This window comes from Nicotiana tomentosiformis, chromosome 7, assembly GCF_000390325.3.
Source record: "Nicotiana tomentosiformis chromosome 7, ASM39032v3, whole genome shotgun sequence".
Classification (NCBI taxonomy): Eukaryota; Viridiplantae; Streptophyta; class Magnoliopsida; order Solanales; family Solanaceae; genus Nicotiana; species Nicotiana tomentosiformis.
This window is the reverse complement of record NC_090818.1, coordinates 109,569,977-109,597,220: the sequence shown is the minus strand read 5'-3', so window position 1 is coordinate 109,597,220 and position 27,244 is coordinate 109,569,977. Positions and strand designations below refer to the sequence as shown.

The following is a 27,244-nucleotide window of genomic DNA, read 5'->3' as shown; positions in this document are numbered from 1 at the left end:
CACTAAGAGGATCATTGAAATCAATTCAAATGGATGAAAATATCGGTTGATAAATAAATTTTAATTTGTGGACTAATAGGATTAGAAAGAACCTTTTTATTAAACTGTATCAACTAGTTATGAAATGATAGCTTCCGCCCGTGTTCTAGTTTCGGAGAGCTCGATGTGCCTCAATTTGTAATCAAGTCTGAATTTGGGTCACTTCCATTATAATTTTTCATTTTTCCTGTAAAGAAAACTAACGCAGCGGAAGCAAATTGTAGGTACAAAGCAACATCAAGGGGAAAAAAATACAGTAGTTGCCCCTCTTATCTGTGACTTTACTAATTACTACAACTCTTAATTATATAAGTAATTGTTTTTAATAATGCATTTTAAGGCTGAATTTAGATGACTAAATAGCGACAATCAGACTTGAAATTAATAGTGCATGTCACGGAACCACACATCAATACCTCTACATATATCTTCTACCGCTTTCTCCTTCAGAAAAAAGCTCCCAAAGAATTTTTTTTAAACAGTGTTTTATATCGTTGTCTCATAAAAAGTGAAATGGTCACTTGTTATGAACTAGCCCCGGCCCAATGTCACACAAGTAGCTATTGGGCTGAGAAGAGCTTTTGGGCCGAAAACAAGTAATAGGGCCAGGTTAATTTGGGATCCAGGTTGAGTATTTGACACAAGGATAGTTCTGTTAAAAGGGGGATTGATCGGTTATTTTGGAATTATGCGTATTGTGATGTTGAATATGTTCTCTCTCATCTCTGCTCTGTATCATTGATTTCCTCATCCCCTTCTATATCGAACTCTTGTTTCTCACCTCTTTCTTCTTATTAGTTCTTCTATGTCATTTCAATTGCTATTTCTTGTAATTCTTTTTAGTAAGGTCTATACTACAAGTGAGTTTACTTGTGTGCGAATTAGTTATTTCAAGTTTGATACATTGGTGCTTTCATCCATCGGACTCCAATGGTAGTATTGGATCGATTCAGCGGCAGCGGCAACCTAAAGAGCTGGCTATTTTGGGCCGAACGGTACTTCACTCACCTTGGCTTTGCCAATAAGGATTGGCTACCTCTTCCTTCCTTTTACCTTGATGGTGAAGCTCTTAATTGGTTCAATTGGTTATTTCGGAAAAATTAATTTTTTGATTGGAATCATTTCAAGGCAAAATTTGCTCAACATTTTCGACAACAACCCACCATAGATCCTGTAGGGAGTTTAGCTTATTCCTCACAGGTCATTCTAACTACGTTAATTTTATTCCTACGGTTTCACAGTTTGTTCTACTGTCTTCCTTTCCTATTCCGAGCCATTTTTCATCTGCGTTTGAATCTGCTGATGAAACCGGAAACTCAAAGGTGGACAATGTCTTCGATGAATTGCCAGAAGTATGAAAATGTGAATTCCTTGTCATTGATTACTGACGATAATACTAAGATTCAAACTCTTGCTGACATAGAAGCACCTCAAGTTAGGCATCTCAATTCAATAAAGGTGGCGGATATGGTACAGGAACCTTCTGCCATTATTGAAGAGCAGGTGTTCAACGAAATTTCACACATTGCAGTGAGGTCTACTATTCACAATCTTAATGGAGGAGGCCATTTTGCAACTACATTAGCCAAGTTGTATGATGATAGCTTATGCGAAAATGCCAACGTCCAGACCAAGGTACATAATGAGGTGTTAGATGATACGACCGGATCTAATACTAGGGAGGACGAAAATTCATGAGATACTACTGTAGCTTGGCTGTTTGATAAATCTCCTCAATGGGACACATCAGATTTTTTATTTTTTACTAGCCAAGGAATTGTGTTGTCGAATGCGATTGTGGCATTGGCTGTAATAGAATTTCCATTTGATGGTACACTATGGTTCGACAGAATTCCCTGTTTGTGTAATTATCTTGAAGAAATTGGTGGGGTTAATTAAAATAAGGTGTCGTTTTACCTTGACTTTGGCTCACACAAATTCAATTGGGTAGATACTGGGCAGGAACACAATCTTCCAGGATTCTTGTTGTCTAAATCCAGAGAGTGTGCTTGGAAGCAGAAAATACATAGAGGGCTCCAGGTATTAGCTAAAAGTTACTTCCACCAGTCATCGCATATTCGGATCGATAAAGCTGTTGGATTCTTGTTTGCTCTGTTTGGTCCAGTTCATAAGGCAAGGTCTGCTTCGCCGTATATTTTCTTTGATCCTAGTCCTTATCTTGATTATGCCAAATTTTCCTTGTTAGCCGTCTTCATAGTAGCAAACACCTATAGTGACTGCATTTGCTCTGGATGCTTGCACTACGTGACTTCATTTCATTTTGTTATATGGATTGTTGTGACTTTTTCTTGTTCCCTTCTTGTCTGTTTAAAGCTCAAGAACTACTTGCAAAGGATAATAATAGAATTTTTGTTCCCTATTATACACTATTTCATTTGGAACCTGATGGTAGCTTGTAGTTTGATTTCCCTATGATGCACCTGAACGAGCTTTTCAATGTATACCACTTTAATATAAGTCAGGAGCATCCGCATGTTGCTTCCTTGCTACAGATCCAAGAGTTGGACAGAGCTTATGGAGGGACGGTTGTAAATGATTGTGTAGATAAATACTTTAGTAATTTTAACGAGACATTTGGTGAGGAGTGCACTACTTATAATGTTCTTGCCTCAAACCTTGAGGACAAGATCCATAAGAGTAAGAGACAACACAAGGTCCTTGTGATAGGCTATATGTATATCCCTGTTATATTTTTATGATCTAACAAACTTACTGTCAAGAACCAGATAAGGAATCTGTTACACATTCTCAAGACCTTAAGATCAAAAGGTTCCAGGTTGGGATATGGCTTAACTCTTCAGAGTCAAAGGAACAATAGAGGGAATAGATAGCTACCGTTTTCAGAGGAAACTGCACAAGTCAACTGCCCCAGCTATAAAGCTGTTGTCTGCATACGCTACAGTGTAGAAACAGTACAGCAGTAAACTTTATGGGGAGTGTCTTTTACCTAGCTTGCTTACATCATCCTAGTGATGTCACAAATGCATTATTAACATCAAGGAAGGTAAAACAAATGACTTCAACACTTAGAGAATTTACTAAAGCACACTCAATGTGATTGATCATCAACAAAACGATTCTGAAGTGCATCAAGAACAAAGAACAACACTACTACGGACCAGTTCCCCATATCAAATTATTGTATGTCCTTGATTGAGTTATAACTTTGTAATAGTTCTTCAATTGTAATTCCTACTTAGCTTGTTTAGAAGCATTGCGTAGGAAACCCTTTGTAAATCATAAATCCTTGTTTTTATGTCTTGGCTAGAGTTAGTCGAGTTGTAAAGTCTTTATAATAAAGTTATTGCAAAGTGGCTTGTAATAGAGTGTTACAAGTTAGTGAGGGATTAAGAGGTTAATTCCTAGGTTACATAGGTTATAATCTGAAAGTTGCTCAGTAGTGAAGTTGAATTCCTACAAGGGTAGGTCGTGATTTTTAATCCCGTTGAGCTGGGAATTTTCCACGTAAAATTCCTCCTGTCATTTACTCACTGCAGTGCGCGTGGTTTCTGTGGGAATTTATATCTGTGGGAACTTATAGAGAACCTGGTTCTATATATAGTTTGGTAGACCCTTAATTTCTATCAATAGTATCAGAGCAGGTTCTTTCTATCAGGCTAACACCTATAAAGGATCCTCATGGCTGCTCCACCAAACTTTAAAGAAGGTCAGTCCACCCACAGGCTACCAAGGTTCAATGGCCAGTACTATGGATGGTGGAAGACAAGGATGCACGATTTTATCATGGCTGAAGATTCCGAACTCTAGGAGATGGACCCTTCGTTCCCACAAAAACCAGTGGTGACGCTGCTGTAACTATTCCCAAAACAAGAAAAGAATTTAATGATGACGACCGGAAAGCCATAGAGAAAAATTTTCATGCAAAGAAAATCCTTGTCTGTGGTATTGATTCTGATGAATACAATAGGATATCGATATGTCAGTTAGCCAAGGAAATCTGGGAAGCTCTCCAGACAGCTCATGAAGGAACAACACAGGTCAAGCAATCCAAGATCGACATGCTCACAACTGAATACAAGCTCTTCGGGATAAAAGATGATGAATCCATCCAAGATATGCATACTCGCTTCACCTCTATCATTAATGAGCTCCACTCTCTTGGTGAAATTATTACAAGTGAACGCTATTATAGAGGCGAAAGACTTGCAGAAGCTGACCATCGATGAACTCGTTGGCAATCTGAGAACATATGGAATGAAAATAAAAGAAAGACAATGAAAGAAAAGAGCCCAAAAGAGAGAAGAACTTGGTCCTCAAGATAAACAGCAATGATTCAAGTGGTGAGGATGGTGATATGGCTTACTTGACAAGAAGATTTCAGAAGATGGTTCGCAGAAATGGAGGCATTCCAAAAAGGGGGAGTTCTAGCAAGCCAAAAAACTATGACCTCTGTCATAAGTATGGCAAGCCAGGACACTTCATCAAGGACTGTCCCCTCCTAAAGCAGGATCAATTCAAGCACAACACAGACAAAGCAGCCAAGAGGAACCCGGTTCCTGATAAACGCTTCAAGAGAAAGAATGCCATTAACAATGTTGTGAAACAACCTCTTGCTACATGGGGAGATTCCTCTAGCGAATCTGAAGAAGAAAATGATCATGGTGATAGTTCAATGATGGCAGTAGAAAGTGAAGCAAATGAGTATGACTCAATCTTTGCCTTGATGGCTCAGTCTGATGATGATGAAGATGACGACGACGATGAGGTAAATTTTCTAGATGTTCAAAGAAATCTGAAATCTTATTCTCCTAAAAAAACTCATGTCTTTGGAAAATATGTTAATTGATGCTTATCACAGTCTTATAAATGATAAAGATGCTTTAACTGTAGAATTAGGAGAAACAGAACAGACCAGAGATGACCTAGTAGTCATTGTAGTTGATTTAAAGGAAACAATTGAGAACCTGAAGAAAGAGAAGGATGCCTTAAATGAAAAAATTGCAAATATGGAACATGAAAGAAATGATCTAATGGTCGTTGTGGTAGACTTAAAAGAGACCATTGAGTGTGTAAGAAAAGAAAAAGAAGTCTTAACTGAGAGGGTTGCTAACATTAAGCATGAGAGAGATGACCTATTAGTGGTGCTAGTGGACTTGAAGGAAACAATTGGGGAACGTAAAATGGAGAGTAGGCCTGAAAATTCTCAAAAGGGAAAGGAAGTTGCAAGTGAGGCACACATTAAGCTTGAAAGTGAGATAAATTCAGTGATGTCTAGTCTGTGTGCTGAGCTTGAGAAAAACAAACAACTTCATGAAGAACTAGGAAGAGTGAAGAGTGACCTTGAAAAATCATTCAAGTGGACCTGGTCCTCAGATGCTATCACTGCCATGTACACCAACAATGGGGAAAAAAGGCAGGAGATTGGGTTCCAAAGGGAAAAAAAATCCTTACAATCCTCATAGCAAGTACGTTAATGTACCTGATAATTGGCTTTGCACCCACTGTGGCAACACTGGGCCCTTTAAAGAAAACTGTAAGGCCAGATTTCAGTCTCAGCAGAAAAACAAAGTTTTCGCTGAAAAGGTAACTACTGGTAGAGAACCTGGTCCTTCATATAAAAAATGCATGATGCCTTCTTGGACCAGAAGATCCCTCATTCACCCATTTCCTCATTACAAGGGACCCAAACTCGTTTGGGTTCCTAAGTCTAACTCCTGATTTTCTTGTGCAAGGAACAGTGAAAGGAAGCAACCGAAAATGGTACATGGATAGAGGCTGCTTAAAGTATATGACTGGAAGTACAAATGATTTTCTTTCACTTAAGGCCCTGCAAGGAGGGAGTGTATCTTTTATGGCAAGAAGGGATACATTCTGGGAGTTGGAAGGATTGGGAAGTCTCTCTCATATTTAATCGAAAATGTGTACTACGTGAACGGGTTGAAGTACGGCTTGCTAAGTGTTTCCCAGATCTGTGATAAGGGAAACAAGGTGGAATTTGTATCAAAAATATGTACAGTCACAAACCTAGTGACTGGTGAGGTGGTGCTAGTAGCAAAAAGATACAAAAATATCTATGTTGCTGATTTTGAGTCTCTGCAGAATGGTGATATCATCTGTCTAAGTGTTGTTGATGATGATGCTGAATTATGGCATAGGAGGCTGGGTCATGCAAGCTTCACGCTGCTGAACAAATTGGTCAGGAAGGACTTGGTTCATGGTCTGCCCAAGTCAAGTTTCAAGGATCAAAAAATGTGTGATACATGTGTAAAAGGCAAGCAAGTCAGATCCTCATTCAAGCCCAAAAATGAAGTCAGTACCTCCAGGCCACTTGATCTTCTTCGCGTGGATCTATGTGGACCCATGAGGGTGGCAAGCAGGGGAGGAAATGAATATATCTTCGTTATAGTTGACGATTACTCCAGATTCACCTGGGCTCAGTTTCTCAGAACCAAGAATGGAACCTTTGAAGTGTTTGTTGCCTTCGTCAAAAAGATTCAAGTGAAGATGGGTACTAATGTAGCTTGCATCAGGTCTGATCATGGGACAAAGTTCGACAATGCCAAATTTGATGAGTTCTGTACTGAAAATGGTATCACTCACAATTTTTTAGCTCCAAGAACACCTCAACAAAATAGTATTGTGGAGAGAAAGAATAGGAACTCTTGAAGACATGGCAAGGACAATGTTGATTGATAGTGGGATTGCAAAGAATATTTGGGCAGATGCTGTCAATACTGCTTGCTACTTGGTGAACAGGTGCATGATCAGGTCCCTTCTGAACAAGACTCCATATGAACTGCTGAATGGAAGGAAGCCCAAGCTGACACATCTAAGGACTTTTGGGTGTAAATGTTTTGTCCTCAACAATGGAAAGGAAACTCTTAGAAAATTCGATGCCAAAAGTGATGAAGGAATCTTTCTGGGATACTTATCTCAAAGCAAAGCTTACAAAGTATACAACAAAAGGACTCAATGTGTTGTGATCTTTGATGTTACTCACCTCTCCTATGAGAAGGACAGACGTGTTGACCAAGATGGAGAACCTTTATCTGTTCCAGGTAAAGTTATTGACATAGCAAATGGAAAGGCAGACATGATGAGTCATGTCAAGGAATCCAGTGAAGATGATGCAAATACATCTCCATCCATTAGAGAGGAACCTGGTCCCACGATCACAACAACTGAAGCTGAAAATAGAGTTGTTGATGCAGTCCAAGGTACTCCACTTGCTGAAGTAAGAAGCGGCTAAGAACCTCAGACAGATATACCTGGCTCCTCTACCAATGAGATTCAGGTACCAAATTGGAAGCACAAAAGTTCACATCCTCTTGACAACATATCACTCCTCTCGACTCAGGAATTCAGACCAGGTCAAAAGCTAGAAACTCACTTGCCTTCTCAGCCTTTCTTTCTCAAATAGAGCCTAAAAACATCAAAGAATCTTTGAAAGATATGGACTGGATCAATGCCATGCAATAAGAGCTGCATCAACTTGAAAGAAACAAAGTATGGCACCTGGTTCCTCGACCTGCAGATCGAACCATTATAGGAACCAAGTGGGTATTCAGGAACAAACTTGATGAGTTTGGAAACACAACAAGAAATAAGGCAAGGCTTGTAGTTCAAGGCTACAATAAGGAAGAATGGATTGACTATGATGAAACTTTTGCTCCAGTTTCTCGAATGGAAGCTATCAGAATCCTTATAGCCTTTGCATCACATATGGAATTCACACTGTTCCAAATAGATGTCAAAAGTGCATTTCTGAAAGGCTTCCTAAAAAAAGAAGTTTATGTCAAGCAACCTTCTGGATTTGAGAGTCACGAGCATCTTGATCATGTGTTCAAACTGGACACGGCACTGTATGGGCTAAAGCAGGCTCCCCGGGCTTGGTATGAAAGGTTGTCAAAGTTCCTTCTAGAAAATGGCTTTACAAGAGGGAAAATTGACAACACTCTTTTTCTGAAGAAATGAAGGAGGAACCTACTCATTGTTCAAGTATACATTGATGATATCATTTTCGGAGCCACAACTGACTCTCTTTGTGAAGAGTTTACAAAACTCATAGGAAGTGAGTTCGAGATGAGTATGATGGGAGAATTAAATTTCTTCCTGGGACTTCAAGTGAGGCAATCTCAAAAGGGGACATTGATAAGTCAGCAGAAGTACATCAAGGAGCTGCTGAAAAGGTTTGACATGGAAGCATCAAAAGTTATTGACACTCCTATTGCCACAGCTACTCGTCTAGACATGGATGAACCTGGTTTCCCTGTAAATCAGACCATGTATAGAGGGATTATAGGGTCACTCTTGTATCTCACTGCAAGCAGACCAGACATTGTGTTTGGCGTGGGTCTTTGTGCAAGATTTCAATCTAATCCAAAGGAATCTCATCTGAAGACTGCCAAGAGAATATTGAGATATCTCAAAGGAATGCAGGACTTGTTTCTCTACTATCCCTCAAGTGACAGCTTTAATATTGTTGGGTATGCTGATGCTAATTATGCAGGATATCTGGTGGACAGGAAAAGCACGTCTAGAATGGAATATTTCCTAGGTTCCTGTATAATCTCATGGGTTACAAGGAAGCAAAACTCTGTGGCACTCTCAACTGCAGAAGCGGAATATGTAGTAGTTGCTTCTTGCTGTGCTCAATTGCTGTGGATCAAACAGTAGTTGGAAGACTTTGGAGTGTTCTCTGACTGTGTGCCCCTCCTGTGTGACAATACAAGTGCACTCAATATGGCCAAAAATCCAGTCCAACATAAGAGAACCAAGCACATTGATGTGCGTCACCACTTCCTCAGAGACAATGTTGAAAAGGGACTCATTTGCATGAAATTCTGCAGCACAAAAAATCAGATTGCAGACATATTTACCAAGGCTTTAAGAAGAGAACATTTTGAAAGAAATCGCCTGGCACTGGGGTTGATAAAACCCAATTGAGAACCTGGTCCCTCGATGATTGGCTATGAAAGAAATGTTCAGGTAAAATTAGTTAAAAAGTATTTCCTGGCAAAGTCTAACTCATCTCTATACCGTTACAGGTAGACACACATGATGATTACAGAGCAAATAGGCAGTGGATGCAGTACACGCTGGTAAAAAGGGCAAAGCTTATAGATGCAAGATTAGTCAGGGAACCTGGTTCTCTTGACACAAGTTAGTAGCTTCTATGTTCTCTCATGCACAATTTTGAACAATTAAAACAAGTGCCACATCATCGGTGCGTCAGTTTCTTTTCATTGCATCTTTTGAACCCAAACGTCTCACCCGTTAATAATCGACCCAAATCCCAAAACTTCCTCCCTTTCTTAATTGGTCCCTCATCCATCTTAAATACATTCGTCATTATCACAACTCTTCACATCAAACTTCAAACTCTCCTTTCTTCTTCCTCTCTTCAAACTACCCATTCCTTTTCTTCAATTCATCACTTCTCACCATGGCTGAAAATTATGAAAATTCAAGTGTTCCAAGTAACACCCCAACTGAGTCCTCACCAGTTAAAACACCAATGTTGGACTACTTCTCCTCACTACTACTAGCCAAAACCCTAGGACAGAGTCACCCCCACTCTTAGTTTCCTCTCCTACCCAATCGAGTTTTGGTTCTCATAGGTGTCGCAAAATCTCAACTCCTAAAAGGTTTTTGGCCATGAGCCCTCCTCCTATCTCACCGAAAAATCTGGGTGAAAAGGGTACAGTTGACGAAGAAGAAAATCAGGAAATCTCCAGTCTTCCTTTGGATGAAGGCTCAAATGTAGACCAAACTGTTGGTTCTGAGAATGCTTCAGTTCCTAATTTCGTGCCCACAAGTACAACTCCTTCTTCTTCTACATTTTCCATGGAGTTACAAGAGAAATAAGAAATAGAAAACATGCTATCTATAGCTAATGAAGGGGTTATTATCGAAGGAAGTGCGGATGGGTCTGAGGCTCAGGGGGAAGAGTCTAAGACTGTGGTAGAGGGTAGAGAACTTGTGCCTGAGATGAGATCTGATTCTGAAGAAGTATTTGGGGAAAGTAAAGAGGATTATAATGATATGCCAATTGCTAGCTTGACTAGGCGTAGACCTATGGTTGCTCAAGAGTCTACTCCTAAGCGACCTACTACAAGGTTGCAAAGGAAGGAGGCTCTTGAGTCTGCGCTTAAGAACAACCAAGCTAAGTCAAGGAGAAGAAAATTAGTGAAAGATGGGAAAGTTGTGAGCGAGAAGACAGTGCCGGTTGTGTATGTGGATGATGAAGTAGCAGAGGAAACTGGTTCCTTGACTAGAAAGCGCTCATAGAAGCATGGTCTCCCCAAGCCTAAAAAGGGATCTTCTGTGTCTGCTGAAAGTCTGAACAAGTTTGATGATGCTGTCCCTAGTAAAAATGTGGTGAAAGAATCTGGTAATAAGTTGGTAGAAGAGTCTGCTGCCAGGGTGATGGAAGAATTGGGTGAAAAGTCTGTGAAGTGTGATGAAAAAGGAAAGAATATTCGCAAGTCTGCTAAGAGAAAGCTGATACTGATGAGGAACCTGGTTCCTCAAAGAAAAGTTGGTGATCCAAGGAGTGCTGGGAAAGAGAAGTTGAGGAATCAAAAGGTGCTATGGGGCCGCACATTTGCCCTTGATATTTGAGAGGAGGCCGGTATGAGACAGCTGGTTGAAATTTGTGAGTTTCAGCAGTGGACACATTTGTTCACAAGTGATGCTCCAAAGGTGTATGAGGAGGAAGTTTAAAGTTTCTATGCCGACCTCTTCAAAGTTGAGGATGATCACATCTGTGTGATGGTGAATGGAGTTGATATGGTAATGGACTCTGCTTTGTTGGGATCTATTCTGGGTGTGCCTGCTGAAGGGCTGTCTAGTGTTCAGGGATCTTGTTCTCAAAAATTTCAGAAATGCCATCCTGAATGACAGAGCAGTTCAGCAAGGGGAACGGGTACAGAAGAAGGCCCTCATTCCAGTGTATCAACTGCTATTTGAGATGGTGAACAAGGTCTTGCTCCCTCGTGCTGAGAGAAGATCTATCACTTCTCGTGCAGACCTGTTCCTCATGGAAGCACTGGACAACTTCACTACCATCAACCTGCCTGGGATCATGATATAGCACATGCAGAAAGTGACAGATTTAAAGATGGTAATCATGGGCTGCCTTGTGGGTTCCTTCTTACCAAGGTCTTTGAGTACTTCAAGGTTCCTCTGGGACAAGCTAAAGTGGGAACTAAGAAGCAAACTTTCTCCAAGTCCACTCTGGAAGAATATGAGTGCATTGATAGGGCTGGAGGAGTTGGAAGCACTTCTATTATCTCAAAGTTGATCAACGCTTAGAATAGTGCTACTACTGAGATATGGCAGTTGAAAGCAAGAAATGCTATTCTTGAGAGTCAGTTGAGTCAGCTTCAGGAGGCACCTGGTTCCAGTATCTCTCAAAGTGAAGAGGTTTCTCGTTTGACCAAGGAGAATTTTGAGCTCATGAAATAGGTGGAGGACCTGAAAGAGAAACTGCTCAATGAGCAAATGTCGGCGAATGCTCGAATGGATCTCGTCCTCCAAACCCTTACCTCTGCTTCTAAGCCCTCTCCTTCCAGTGCTCCCTAAACAGTGTCCCCTCAGTGTCAAGTCTTAAGTATTGGTTTCCTATGATTAGTTATTTTTATGATGTTTGTGGTATTTATTTTTGTTGTTCTGAATTGTGGATGGTTTTCAATAACATTGACTCTGTTCCTTGTTTTCAAATCCAAATTGTTTAATGGAAGCTTTTCCTTTTTTGTTGTATATGCCTTGTCTTTATGCTATGTTTTTAGTCATGTTGTGTGCACACAAGTGGAATGAGTTAACTCAAGCTAGACTTCTTTCTCCTATAAGCCTTTTACTAATCTTTTTATGATGCCAAAAGGGGAAAAAAATTCAGGGGGAACAGGATGGGAAACAGATTCTTTTTATGATGTTACTAATCTTTTTATAAGTTTGTCATCATCAAAAAAGGGGAAATTGATAGGTTATATGTATATCCCTGTTATATTTTCATGATCTAACAAACTTACTGTCAAGAACCAGATAAGGAACCTGTTACACATTCCCAAGACCTTAAGATCAAAAGGTTCCAGCTTGGGATATGGCCCAACTCTTCAGAGTCAAAGAAACAACAGATGGAGCAGATAGCTACCGTTTCCCGAGAAAACTGCACAAGTCAACTGCCCCAGTTGTAAAGCTGCTGCATGCACACGCTACAGTGCAAAAATAGTGCAACAGTCAACTTTATGGGGAGTGTCTTTTACCTACCTTACTTACATCATCTTAGTGATGTCACAAATGCATTATTAACATCAAGGAAGGTAAAACAAATGACTTGAACACTTAGAGAATTTACTCAAGCACACTCAGTGTGATAGATCATCAACAAAACGATTCTCAAGTGCATCAAGAACAAATAACAACACTACTACGGACCAGTTTCCCATATCAAGTTATTGTATGTCCTTAATTGAGTTGTAACTTTGTAATAGTTTTTCAATTGTAATTCCTACTTAGCTTGTTTAGAAGCATTGCGTAGGAAACCCTTTGTAAATCATAAACCCTTGTGTTTATGTCTTGGCTAGAGTTAGTCGAGTTGTAAAGTTTTTGTAATAGAGTTATTACAAAGTGGCTTGTAATAGAGTGTTACAAGTTAGTGAGAGATTAAGAGGTTAATTCCTAGGTTACATAGGTTATAATCTGAAAATTGTTCAGTAGTGAAGTTGAAATCCTACAAGGGTAGGTCGTGGTTTTTAATCCCGTTGAGATGAGAATTTTCCACGTAAAATTCCTCCTGTTATTTACTCACTGCAGTGTGCGTGGTTTCTGTGGGAACTAATATTTGTGGGAACTTATAGAGAACCTGGTTCTCTATATAGTTTGGTGGACCTTTAAACTCTATCGCCTTGAATTCGTGCGCACCGTACAAGGTGTATATGTTATTCTCGGCATGGACTTCTTTAGTACTGTCACTGTAATTCACTCAAGCCTAAATGACTCCACTGGTGTTCAATCACAGAGACCATTCACTAACACATTGTCAAGTTTGGGATTTACATTTATTATGGCTGAGAGTTTTCCAGAGGAATTTCCACATGAGGAGAAGTACTGGTATACTGTGGTTAATCGGCCAAATTTTTACACGCTATGGGGTGACATGGAACAAGTTGAATCTGACTTTGAATCTGCACATTTTAAGGTCAATTGGGAGCATCTTCACTATATTTATTTTTCGATGTTGATTTACTTTGTGGAAAGTTCACCTAGAATTGTCCATTTAGACAAATGGTTTGCCCCTTGTCAGAGACGTAAGGATATTGTGGAAATGCCTAGGCATGTTAATATACCATGGAGGGGAATATCAGTTCTGTTGGATGGCAAGTTTGATGATTCCACTGTGTGTAAATATTTGAAGGGGGGTTATCATAATAAAGGAGTTGCACTACAACTTAACTTTACTCAATCTTTTGTCTGCACTATGTTAGGTTGGAGTGTGATCGAGTATGGTGCAAATTATGAAGCTGTTGTGGAGCTCAATCATGTCAACGATATTATTATAGCAGTCTCTATCCTACTATTTATTCCAGTGTTGTTGTGGCCTATGGAGCTTTCAGAGGAAACACAAGATTCTTATCATCACAGCTACATCCACCGTGAAGTAAACTTTTTCAACACACTGAACAGTTCCGTTTAACATAGTTCATGCTTTTGCGGAGGTTCGTCACTAGAATATTTGCATTGGTTCTCTCATTTAGCTTGCTGCTAATTGACTTTAAAAGATGGCAAGCAAGGTCATATTAATATGTATGGCAGGTCAAGTTAAGATCTCTGTTACTATCTACTAAGAACCACAATGATCAAAGGTTTGATTGGTTCATAACAGGTGCATTAGATCACATATTCTGGTCAAGTCACAAAGCATGCCTCGGTTCTGAGATAATGGGTTGGGAGCTCGCGAGTATCACCGTTCTTGACGCGAACTTTGAGGACAAGGTTCTTATTGAGGACGGGAGTATTGTTATGAACCAGCCCCGACCCAATGTCACACAAGTAGCTATTGGGCTGAGAAGAGTTTTTGGGCCGATAACAAGTAATAGGGCCAGGTTAATTTGGGATCCAGATTGAGTATTTGACACAAGGATAGTTCTGTTAAAAGGGGGATTGATCGGTTATTTTGGGATTATGCGTATTGTGATGTTGAATATGTTCTCTCTCATCTCTGCTCTGTATCACTGATTTCCTCATCCCCTTCTATATCGGACTCTGTTTCTCACCTCTTTCTTCTTATTAGTTCTTCTATGGCATTTCAATTACTATTCCTTGTAATTCTGTTTAGTAAGGGCTAGACTACAAGTGAGTTTACTTGCGCGCGAATTGATTATTTCAAGTTTGATACATCACTCCTCGGACGAAATAAAGTCTTTCTATAGTCTTTTTTCGCAAGTGTCTACAACAGGAAAAAAATCGCACTGTTATGGTTTGTACTTTGTAGTCGACCAGGACATATTACAAGTATAGAACCATCAAATTTACTTTTTAATTTCTTTGGAGTATATATATATATATACACACACACCAATAGGATACTTATTATCTTTTTATTTATTACTAGTACTTCAGCTGTAGTTCAATTCCTACTTATAATATTTTTTTTGGTGGCTAATAACATGCGTTGTTAGTTATTGAAAGCATGAACTATAGTATTATTAGGAGGAAATTAATCGTGATGTTGTGTAGGATCCATTTCTTTTTCAAAACATGCCAAAGCATCCGCAACCGCATTTCCCTCCCTAAATGTGTGTTAAATCTGTCTCTGACAGATGCAATTCATATAAAAAAACAAAGGCTTTTCCTTTTTTGCTTCAAAAAATAAAATAGCAACTAAAAAGTAAAAGGGCATAACAAAAAGAATATTCCTTTATGTTCTCTTAAAACGGCATTAAACTATAATGAGGGTCATATCTTCTTCCAAAAAAGAGTGGAGAAAAATCAGATTATGACTTATCCACATTGACAGAATTCAAGTCAGTCAACACTATCAAATTCTTCTGACCCATATATATGTAGCATGAACCTCTTTAGAGTGTCAAAGAAATCAAAGAACAAAAGTAACCATTTCAAGGGTAGGGTAAAATATGATTAATTTCAATACCAAAACCCTTTTTCTGTCACTAATCTTTCTACTAAACCTCATTCTTGCAAAAAGCTTTGGGATTAGCTCAAGATATGATGTTTACATCACAAGTAACCTACCCAATAATACTCAACCTTTGACTGTTCATTGTCAATCTGGTGATGATGATTTAGGATATAAAGTCCTTCATCCAAATGAGGAGTTTTCTTTTAGCTTTCGTAGAAAGGTCCTTATTGGGAGTACACTTTATTTTTGTCATTTTTGGTGGGAAAACAAAGACAAATCATTTGAAGTTTTCAATAATCATATAGCTGAAAAAGATTGTGGCAATGTAAATGGAGACTTAAATGAATGTTATTGGCGAGTTCAGGCAGATGGCTTCTACTTTGGCGCTCATCGTTATCCTCCACCTCCTTATTGGAAGAAAGAGTCGTGGTAATATATATACTATGTTGTATTGCATCTAGAAATTAAATATTAGTAGTTTGAGAGCGAAATAGATTACTTGTATTTTATCTTTCCTCTTTTTTAAGGAAAAAAGAAGAAATGCAAGGGAATGAAATATATTGGCTATGTTCTATTTCATTATGTTATCACCAATTCATAAACGACCCAAAACTTGATGCGGCCAAACGCACACGCAAGTATACGCGGTCGTCAAGTAACAAAGTGGTTAGATGTCGGACGTCGAACTCACAAGTACTTGTAATTAACTATTAATTAAATTAGACTATCCTAATTATCTAAACGAGGATTAAACTCAAAAGTATTTAAATCTAAACTAACTAAAATAAAGAAAAACAAATAGTGAACTCTCAATAAAGGAAAAACATATTTTATATTATCAATATGATGAAAACGATCTAGGGTTATGAACTATCTAACAATCCTATTGTACTCTTCAAGTGAATTGATTACTTAAATTATCCGATTTATTAGTTGACGGGGTTAATATTGCTCATAAGAATCTATCAAGTTCTTACATGCCTATTCAAGCTAACCTAACGCCTATATGCCTATAGAGTTAGAATCAACAAGAATCCATTTGTAATTCCCGTATAATAACCAAACAAGGCAATTAGCATATGTCTATCCTAACCGCAAATCCATTCCCCGATGCCAGGGTCCAAGAACTTGCTCTACTCAATCATATATGCAATCTAGAATTTTCACTTTCGAGTTCAACTATAGATTCATAGATAGTATTTAATTGGTGATCAAGCAATCAAATAATTAAGCGCAAGATTAAATAATGTGATGACCCGATAGGCCAATTTTGGCTTTAGCCTTCATTTCTCTGATCTGAAACCTTGAATAGCTCCGTTTAGCCTTTTTAAATTTACGTGCACAGTCTGTGTCCTTTTTCCGGAAAGTTTTTATGAGAAAATTGATGAAAATGTGAAATCGTAACTTAAAACTCATTTGAGTTGACTAGGGTCGACGTTTTATGTAAACGGACTCGTATCAGTGTTTTGACGGTCCCGGTGGGTCCGTATCGTAATTTGAGACTTGGGCGTATGTCCGCAATTGAATTCGGAAGTCCCTAACTTGATTTAACATAATTTGTGAAAACTAATAATTTAAAGGTTTAAATAATTCTTAAGTTTAACTGAAGGTTGAATTTGTTGCTACCGGATTCGGATTACGGTTTCGGAACTTGGTATAGGTTCATTTCAGTATTTATGACTTATGTGCAAAGTTTGGTGTAAAACAGGGTTGATTTTACGTGATTCGGATGCCTGGTTGTAAAATTTCATGTTCTTGAGTTTCCTTAAAAATTTCATTTGTTTTGGTGTATGATACATAGTTCTAGGTTTTATTTTGATGTTTTGATCGCGCGAGCAAGTTCGTATGATGTTATTACACTTGTGTGCATATTTGGTTTGGAGTCCCGAGGGAACGGGTGAGTTTCGGACGCGTGGCAGAGTGTTTGAAAGAGTAGGATTTTGCTAGTTTTGAGCACAAGTCTCAGACCTCGCATTTGCGAGGTTAGGATCGCATTTGCGATAGATTCGCATTTGCGAACAAATTCTTTGCATTTGCGATTGGGGGCTGGGGGGGAGTTGGTTCGCAATTTCGATCAAATTGGTCGCATTTGCAGAATGCCCAAGTTCGCATTTGCAAACAAAACCATTGCATTTGCGATGGCAGAAGAGATGCGACTTCTTCGCAATTGTGATAGATTTCTCGTATTTGCGGGATTCGCAATTGCGACATCTGCGCCTGGACAAAAAGTTGTGAAGACGGGATTTAACTTATTTTTCACAAACTCTCAACCCTAAATATCCTAGAGGCGGTTTTTTCAAGAGATTTTCTTTCTAAACACATTGGTAAGTGACTTTAATCTACTTTTTTTCAATTACCCATTATATTTCATAGGATTTCAACATCAAATTTAGGATTTTCATGGTAGAAATTAGGGATTTGGGTAGAATTAGAAATTTTTATAAAATTGAGATTTAGACCTCAAATTGAGGTAGAATTTTGAAACTAATCACATAATCAGTCTTGAGGGTGAATGGTTAATTTGGTTTTGGTCCGAACCTCAGATTTTGACCAAGCGAGCCCGATGTTGACTTTAGTTGACTTTTTGAAAAAAAATGTAAAGATCTTGACTTTATGTATTGTAATTGATTTTTCTAGCATTGCTTGATATTATTGAGTCGATTTTGGTTAGATTCGATTAGTTTGGAGGCGGATTTTTGAGGAAAGGCCCCAGTTGAGCTTTAATTTGCTTGCGGAGCGAGGTAAGTGTTGGGTCTAACCTTGATTTGAGGGAATTAGGAACCCTTGAATTATGTGCTATGTGAATTACATGTGTAGCGGCGTATATGCGAGGTGACGAGTGTATATACGCCGTCAAATAGTTGTTTTCATGCTTTCCTGTATTTTATTAATTATATCATTCTGTATCTTAACTGTTACATGTCCTAATTGCTTCCTATGTCGTAACTTGTTACTTGTCATCTACTTACTCTTGTGTTGAAATGCTCGTTTCTTCCATGATTCCATGATTAATTGCTACTTGCCTTACTTGTCTTACTTGTACACTATAATTATCATATGTTTGGCTTATCTTGTTGTTTTGTATTAATTGTAACATTCCCTGATTTGGTACGAGGTTTCCTTTATGGCTTTGCTTTCATAATCTTTAATCGTAGAGATTCTTGTGATTTGAGTTGTTGAATTGATTACATTTATTAAGTTTTGTTTATGGATCAGGTTGCACGCCACAACGAGTGAAATAAGAGAGAATTGATATTGATATGGTGGGATCGGGTTGCATGCGACAACGGATTTTATATGTGATTTTGATATGGTGAAATAAAGGTGGATTATGATATTAATTCTGATTATATGTTGGGATCGGGTTGCGCTCCACAACGGATTTTACATGTTATTCTTGATACTGATATGGTGAAATAAGAGAGAATTGTGTTTGTACGGTGGGATCGAGTTGCGCGCCACAACGGATTGTGTATTTTGTATTCATTGTTGCATTGTGTTAGCTTTCGGTGTTTTCATATGAGATTATGAGGATTGGTGTTTTTGGTTTTACTAATTTCGAGGATTGATTTTATTTTCATAAGTTAACTGCCTTACTTTTCCTGTTATTACTATTATACAGCGTACATGTTATTGTAAGTGACCCGCGTTAGCCTCGTCACTACTTCGTCGAGGTTAGTCTCGGCACTTACAGAGTACATGGGGTCGGTTGTACTCATACTACACTCTGCACTTCTTGTGCAGATTTTGGAGTCGGTCCTAGCCACGGTCAGTAGATTGCTCGGATTGATTGTCGGTATTGAGACTTGAGGTACAGCTGCACGACATTCGCAGGCCTGAAGTCCCCTTCTACCTTATTCTAACTGTTTATTTCATTTCAACAAGTTATACTTTCATTCGGACTATTTGTATTATTCTAGTCGCTCGTGTACCTGTGACACCAGTTTTGGGATTGTATTTAGATATCGCGGTTGTATGATTTTCTCACTATATTTCAGTTTATTCAGTTCTTGGTTATTATTTATTTTGAATTGTTAAAAATGGCTAAAAACTATTCTATCGTTGGCTTGCCTAGCAAGTGAAATATTAGGCGCCATCATGGTCCGTAGGTAGAAATTTCGGGTCGTGACAAATAAATAAACTAATATGACAAATCAAGAAATCAAAATCAATATTCAACTAATAATATTCATGAAAGAACCACAACCCTAGAACGTGAAATTTAGCTCCACATAGATATGGTAGCCACACAATAAATCATACAAAGAAATATAAAAATTATTAAGGTAAACCGAAGAAAAGATGAAATCTCGCCTCCCCGACGACTTTGTGTTCTCCTTTAGTCAAAAGTTATATATAAATTATGTTTAATGACTATTTATAGGCGTAGAAAAAAGTCTAAATAAAATAATTAAGTCCAAACCAAAAAGAAGACACCGCGCATCGCAACGCGAGACGCGCGTGAAGAACCCGCGTTGGACCTCGCGTCGCGAGACTAAACGCGAGAAGAAATCCTCGCCTCGCCAGCTTGCTTCAACATTTGATTTGCTGCCAAACTTTTGATCCTACTTTTCTATTCTTTTTTGTTTGTCTTCTTTTCTCTTCTTTTGCAAAAAATTTCCTTTTTGTCTTCTTTTTCACGTTTATTTGTCTTCAATGATTGCACAATAATTAAATAATTATAAATTAGGAGCGGCTCAACGAAATTGATGGCTAAAGCCAAATCTTGATTATAGGCTTTAAATTTTTTATTAAACCAAAATTTTGTATATAATTTTATTTTAAGTTTATTTATCTAGCTTTTTAAAATGTAAAGTTAAGTAATAATTTTATTTATAATCAATTTCTTCTAATTGATTTTTTTTTAATTAATAATATGTTTAGATAATTCATTTAATTTATCTTGAGACATTGTTGATCTTAAAGTAAGGTTTTATCAATTTTATTTTTTTAAAAAAATATTTTCATATATGCAACTAGTATAAAAATTATTAATATTATTCTATAAGTAATATATGCATTTGAAAAAGAATCAAATCCTCTTATATGATTAAGTATATCGAATTATCGATTAGAGTATTATCTTCTAATTATACTATTTTGTTAACAATTTTAATTTTAAATTAATAAGTCTAAATCGTCAATATCAATTGACTATTATATTTTAAGGAACTCTCGAGGTTAACACAATATTTTTAACCATTAAATAGAAAATTAAAAATATTTTTATATGCTTCGAATTATTCGAATACATTAAAATTTTCTTTTCATTTTATGATAAAATATACTTTTTAACTTTAAAATGCTTAATTATTTGAAAAACATTAATTCATAAATCTACTACTAGAAAAAAATGAGCCCCCCAAAATTATAGGGCCTAAAGCCTTTGCTTTACTTGCCTTACTCTAAGGCTGGCACTGTCATGAACCCTTTCTTGTAATGTATAAAATATACATAAAATCTCTACTTTGCTCCCAATTTTATCTTCAAAGTACCTGCACATAAAATAAACTCAATTAAGCATAAATATAGTATAATTTAACATTAAAGCACCAAAATGTACGGTAAGTAATGCACTAAAAATATATAATTATAACCAAAAATTAAGAAGTGAGACTTATTTTCAAAATATTCTATCTCTTCTTCTCTAATTAAATTAGTGTGACATTGTTGAGTATTGAGATTTTGATGATTAACAAAGTTTGTTCAGATGAAATGCTCTAAGAACCAGGTCCTCAACATAGCTGCTTAACTGCTCTAAGAACCAGCTCCTCAAAGTTGATGCTTGCACGTCTTTGTAAGACAGTAACTTTATCTCAAAGTTACCCAAGTCCGAGTTTATTGGAAGAGGACTGCTAAACATGATAAGGGTTGTTGTCCAAGAAGATACATTTGTATAAGTGAGAGACAAGAGTCCCAAGACTTGTGGAGTCCTTGGAGCAGTAGGAGTTCAATAAAACGATAAGTTGATTACGCATAGGACTCCTAAAAGATCTCGGAGTCCAAGGAATTTAAATACTATCGTTTTAGATTGCTGAGATCATCCTTTTGCACATCAACTGAAGAACTACATTTCTGTACTCAAGTCGAGTACCAATGTTGTGATCTTCTTGAGTTAGTCTAGTGAATGTATTTTCGAAAATCGAGTTGCCATCAAAGCATCATATACAATCAGTGAGTTTGAGTGAGTATTTGATTTTTCTAGGTCATCGTTTTTACACCTTTTGAGCCAAGTAATTTTTCACGTAAACATTATTGTGTTTACTTTACTTCTTACTTTTTTACGCTTAAGGAGCAAGGTAATGAACCAAGTTCTTTAGTAATCCTTAAAGGCACTCAAACTAACAATTGGTATCAGGGCAGGTTCTCTCACACACGGTTAACACTTAGAGAGATCTTGGAAGGAAAATGAGTGCTTCACCTGGAATTAACGAAGGACAGTCAACTACCAGACCACCCCTGTTTAATGAAAAATACTACAGTTGATGAAAAACAAGAATGAAAGATTTTCTGACGGTTGAGGATTATGAACTATGGACCATAGTGAACCAAAATGAAAAAAATGAGTCCATAGTAGGAGTCCACTAACTCCTACTAAACAAAATGGGAAAAATGAAACTGTTGCCAAAACCCCCTCAGAATTTGTAGCAGCAGATTTCAAAATGATGAAGAAGAATGAAAATGCTAAGAAAATCCTTATATGTGGACTTGATCTTGACGAGTACAACAAGATATCAACTTGCTGTAATGCAAAGGAGATCTGGGATGCACTTTAAACTGCTTATGCAGGAATGACCAAGTGAAGAGATCAAGGATCGAATTGCTTATGAGGAACTATGAGCTCTTCTCCATGAGGAGACTGAGCCCATCCAGGAGATGATGACTAGGTTTACTATAATAACAAATGAACTGAAATAACTTGAAAATGTGTTTACTTCAGAAGAGTTGGTTAGCAAAGTTCTAAGGATTCTTCCAGTTTCATGGGAGTCAAAAGTCACAGCTATTCAGGAAGCAAAGGAGCTGGATAAGATCTCACTTAATGAGTTGGTTGGAAACTTAAAGACTCATGACATGAGAAAGATAGAACTGCACAAGAAAGAACCAAGGAGTGATAAGGCCTTGGTTCTTGAGGCATCTGAAGAAGATGAATTTGACAGTGATGATCCTGACCTAGCAATGTTTGCTAAGTTCAAGAAGTTCATGAGGAATTCCAAAAATACATCTAAGAGATAGAACAATGGTAAGCATAAGCAGATAGATAAAGCCACTTATGATGGGTGCTACAAGTATAACAAGCCAGACCAATGGTCAAAGACTGCCCAATGTGGGAAATTGAGTAGAAAAAAGAAAGAGCTGAAAAAGAGAAACAGGAAACATTGAGAGATAAGGGTCCAAACAAAGGGAAAATCCTAGGGAAAGGATTCACTGAAGTAATGAAACATGCTTTTCTAGTAGCATATGAGAACAGTGGAAGTGATAAAGAGGAATAGAAAGAGGATGATGCCATAAGTCTCTATGCTGTAATTGATGCACATCAGAAAATGGAGACTGAACCTCCAGTACAACTTGGAATACATATTGGAAGACCTCCTCTATTTGATGCATATCACTATGATGAATGAAAGATGCGTATGGAATAGGCCATTGACTTTGATATATGGCTAATTGTCAGTTATGGACTAATCATTCCCACCAAAGTGGATAGTGAAGAAAACAAATGTAACAAGAGAGAAGATGATTATGATGATTAGGATCGTCAAGTAATCAAGAAAAATGCTGAAGCAAAAGACCTGCTCTACAGAAGTTTGCCAAAAAATATTCTCTACAAGGTGTCCTCTTGCATTTTTTCTCATGATATATGGAGGACCTTGGAAGTTAATTTTGGATATGAAAAACTTGAAGTGGCACTGATGGCAATTGAAGAAAGCCAAACAAAAGAAAAAGTGATAGGGATGATGGCCATGAGTGACTCAGAGACTGAAGATGAAATAAATCAAGCGAGTATCTCTAACTTAAATGAAAATATTCATGTTATGTCTAAAAAATAGTTGATGGCTATAATTGTGACTATGATAAGTGAGATAGACAAGATGAGTGTTGGAAATGATCAGTTAATAAGCAACATTTTATGTGTTAAACTTGACCTCAAGTAACTTGAATCTGACAAAGATGATCTTGAAGGACGGGTCAAAGACCTTAAGAACCAAGTGCTTGAGCTCACTTCTAAAAATGAGAAGTCATCTGATATACATAGTAAAGGAAAAATGAGTGATATGCAAGATAAGCTTGAAAAGGAAATAAAAGAGATTAAAGATAATCTTTGTGATGATGGATGTAGGAATAAAATATTGCAAGAAAATCTAGAAAAATCTAAATATGAACTATCTAGACTAAGCAAGTGGCATAGATCCTCAGATGCATTAAATTGGCTGAATGAAAACTACAGCATTAAATAATCAGGAATTGGCTATAGAAAACATGTTCCTAAATTTGTTCCAAAGTATGTAGGAATTTCTGATAACAAAATATGCACTCATTGTAGGAAGGTAGGACACTTTAGAGATACTTGCCATGCCCTAATTCATACTCAGTTTAAGAACACTTTCGATCTTGCTAAAATTGTGGAGAAGGAAGAAGAACCAAAAGTCAAGCCTTTTGTCCAAACTAAGTGGATTAAGGCCAACAAGAAAAGAGAGATCTAATTCATCATTTTTCAAATAAAAAAGGACCCAAGCTTGTCTGGGTTCCCAAGACTAACTTGTGATTTCTGGTGCAGGGAACAATCAAGACTAGTATCTAGACAGTGGATGCTCAAGACATATGACTGGAGAAAAAAAAAACTTTCTCTCACTGACAGCCTTCCAAGGAGTGAGTGTGTAATTTGAAAATGGAAAAAGCGCCAGATAACAGGTATTGGTAAGGTCGGTAAGTTACTCTCCCATGCTATAGAAGATATGTATTATGTAGTAGGTCTTAAACATAATCTTCTTAGCATTTCTCAAATATGTGATAAAGGAAATAAGGTAAAATTCAATTTCAAAATCTGTACTGTCCCTAAGCTTGATACTGATGAAATTATGTTAAAAGGTAAGAGACAAAACAATGTCTACAAGATATCTATTATGTCTCTTCCTTAGTGTGAGCACACATGCTTAAGTGTAGTGAAAGATGACCCACTGTTATGACATAGAAGACTGGGACATGCTAGTCTATCTCAACTCGACAAGTTGGTAGCAAAGGACCTGGTCTTTGGACTACCAAAAGTTGAGTTCACCTTAGACAAGATATGTGATGCTTGTGTCAGGGGAAAACATGTGAGGTCATCTTTCAAATCTAAAAAGGTTGTCAGTTCCACCAAACCCTTGGAACTCCTTCATATGGACCTATGTGGACCAATGAGAGTGAGGAGCAGGGGAGGCAAGAGGTATGTATTTGTCATTGTAGATGACTTTTCTAGGTACACATGGACCCTGTTTCTGGCATCTAAATATGAAACTTTTGATGTTTTCTGTGTGTTTGTCAGAATGATCCAACAGACATAGAACTGAGTTTGAAAATTCTAAATTTCTTGAGTTCTGTAGCACACATGATATTGATCATAACTTCTCTGCACCTATAACTCCACAAAAAAATAGTATTGTGAAAAGAAAGAATAGATCCCTAGAAGACATGGGGAGGACCATGCTGATTGCTAATGGACTGCCTAAGAGTTTCTGGGCTGAGGCAGTGAATACTTCTTGTTATTTGCTAAACGGATGCATGGTCAGACCCATTCTTGAAAAAACTCCCTACTATTTACTTCCAGGGAGAAAGTATAACATCACTCACCTAAGAGCTTTTGGGTGCAAATGTTTTATGCACAATAATGGCAAAGAAGCTTTAGGTAAGTTTGATGACATAAGTGATGAGGAAATTTTCTTGGGATACTCACCACAGAGTAAAGCTTACAAAAATTTTAATAAAAGAACTATGTGCGTAGAAGAAAATATTCATATTATTTTTGATGAATCTAATAACATGGCAGAGAAAGGTCTGCAGGATGAAGACTATGACATAAGACTCACTGATGAAGGAGCTTCTAAAGAACCTGAACATCAATATGAAGATGGATCAGGAGATCCTAAGAAAGTTGAAAGTGATCATGAGGAACAAGAATAAGAGAGAACCACTCTGACTTCTAACCAGACTGAAGAAGTTGTACCTACCGACACTGTTCCTTTGGGTCACTCCTTGGGTGAACCATCTATGGGGATTCAGATTAAACCATGGAACTATCAAAGTTCACACCCCCTTGAGAACATCATATCTAATCTTAATGTTGGAGTACAAACCAGGTCATCTCTGAGAAATCTATCTGTATTTATAACATTCCTCTCATAGGTTGACCCTAAGAATATAAAAGAAAGCTCCAAAGGATCCAGATTAAATTATAGCCATGTAAGATGAGCTAAATCAGTTTGAAAGAAGTAAGGTCTGGCACTTGGTGCAAAGAATCAAGAACAGAACTGTCATAGGTACCAGATGGATGTTCAGAAACAAGATGGATAAGCAAGGAAATATCACAAGGAACAAGGCCAGACTTGTGGTTCAGGAATACAATCAAGAAGAAGGCATTGACTATGATGAGATATTTGCACCTGTATCCAGAATGGAAGCTATAAGGATGCTAATAGCTTTTGCTGCACACATGGAGTTCACCCTGTATCAGATGGATGTAAAGAGTGAATTTTTGAACAGTTACTTGAAGGAGGAAGTGTTTGTTAAACAACCTCCTGGGTTTGAGAGTGAAGAATTTCCTGACTATGTATTCAAGTTAGACAAATCCCTGTATGGACTCAAACAGGATCCAAGAGCTTGGTATGAAAGACTCTCAAAATTTCTCTTAACAAATAACTTTGTAAGAGGAAATGTGGACAACACACTGTTTCTAAGGAGTAAAGGAAAAAATGTTCTGATAGTATAAGTATATGTGGATGATATTATCTTTAGGGCTGCTAATGAAGCAATGTGCAAGGAATTTGCTGAGATTATGGGGAATGAGTTTGGAATGAGTATGATGGATGAATTGAACTTCTTCTTGGTGTTGCAAATCAAGCAAACACCTAATGGAACCATGATACATCAACAAAAATACACCAAGGAACTGCTAAAGAAATTTAACATGGACTCTTCTAAGTCTATAGACACTCCCATTGCCATTGCAACAAATTCAGACCTTGATGAAGAAGGAAAAAGTGTTGAACAGAAGCTATATAGAGGAAGATTAGGTCACTGTTGTATCTCACAGCAAGCATGCCTGATATTGTATTCAGTGTGGGGTTGTGTGCAAGATTTCAGAAAAATCCCAAAGAGTCTCATCTGAAGGCTGTAAAAAGGATACTCAAATATCTTAAAGGGACTCATAATCTGTGTTTGTGGTATCCTAGAGGGTATAACTTTGATCTAGTTGGTTATATTGATGCTGACTATGCAGGTTTTCATATTGGCAGAAAAAGCACTTCAGGAACAACACACTTTCTTGGTTCTTGCCTGGTGACTTGGGGAACAAAGAAGAAGAACTCAGTGGCATTATCTATAGTTGAAGAAGAATATGTGGCATCAACATCTTACTGTGCTCAGTTGCTTAAGACAATAATTAAGGGACTATGGTATTTTTGTTGATTGTGTTCCTATATTCTATGATAACACTAGTACCATAAACATTGCTAAAAATCCCTATCAACACAAGAGAACCCAGCACATTGACATTAGACATCACTTTCTCAGAGACAATAATGAAAAGGGAAATATCTCAATTAACTTATGTAACACTGAAGACCAAATTGCTGATATTTTTATTAAAGCTCTGAGTAGGGATCACTTCGAAAGGTATAGATTGGAACTTGGTCTAATTAATACTTCCAACTAGGTTGAACCCCAATGATTGACTAGAAAATTTATAATTAAATGTAGATGGTCGAGTACAATGTGTTTGATTCAATCTCGTGCTTGTTTTGAGAAATGTCTAGCTGATAACTATGTCTTATGATACTAACCTATAATACTGAAGCTTTATAGCTTAAATGAGTTAGAAGTTACTAA

The 27,244-nt window shown here is 37.5% G+C and overlaps 3 protein-coding genes and 1 long non-coding RNA gene across 4 annotated transcripts; all 4 read left to right on the top strand.

Moving 5' to 3' along the window:
* Positions 1 to 453: 453 nt before the first annotated feature.
* LOC138896560 (uncharacterized) lies at positions 454 to 3,320 on the top strand. The gene is made up of 2 exons (XR_011409920.1): positions 454 to 2,585; positions 2,646 to 3,320. It is a non-coding gene; the product is annotated as an uncharacterized lncRNA (long non-coding RNA).
* A 379-nt stretch (positions 3,321 to 3,699) lies between these two features.
* LOC117277962 (uncharacterized) lies at positions 3,700 to 4,247 on the top strand. The gene is made up of 2 exons (XM_033657406.1): positions 3,700 to 3,727; positions 3,829 to 4,247. The coding sequence occupies exons 1-2, from the start codon at positions 3,700 to 3,702 to the stop codon at positions 4,245 to 4,247; spliced, it is 447 nt and encodes a 148-aa protein (XP_033513297.1).
* A 3,865-nt stretch (positions 4,248 to 8,112) lies between these two features.
* Positions 8,113 to 8,697, top strand: LOC138896190 (secreted RxLR effector protein 161-like). The gene has a single exon (XM_070180978.1). It carries the CDS (start codon positions 8,113 to 8,115, stop codon positions 8,695 to 8,697), a length of 585 nt encoding a protein of 194 aa, XP_070037079.1.
* A 6,461-nt stretch (positions 8,698 to 15,158) lies between these two features.
* On the top strand, positions 15,159 to 15,596 carry LOC138896189 (S-protein homolog 2-like). The gene has a single exon (XM_070180977.1). It carries the CDS (start codon positions 15,159 to 15,161, stop codon positions 15,594 to 15,596), a length of 438 nt encoding a protein of 145 aa, XP_070037078.1.
* The last annotated feature ends 11,648 nt before the right edge of the window (positions 15,597 to 27,244 follow it).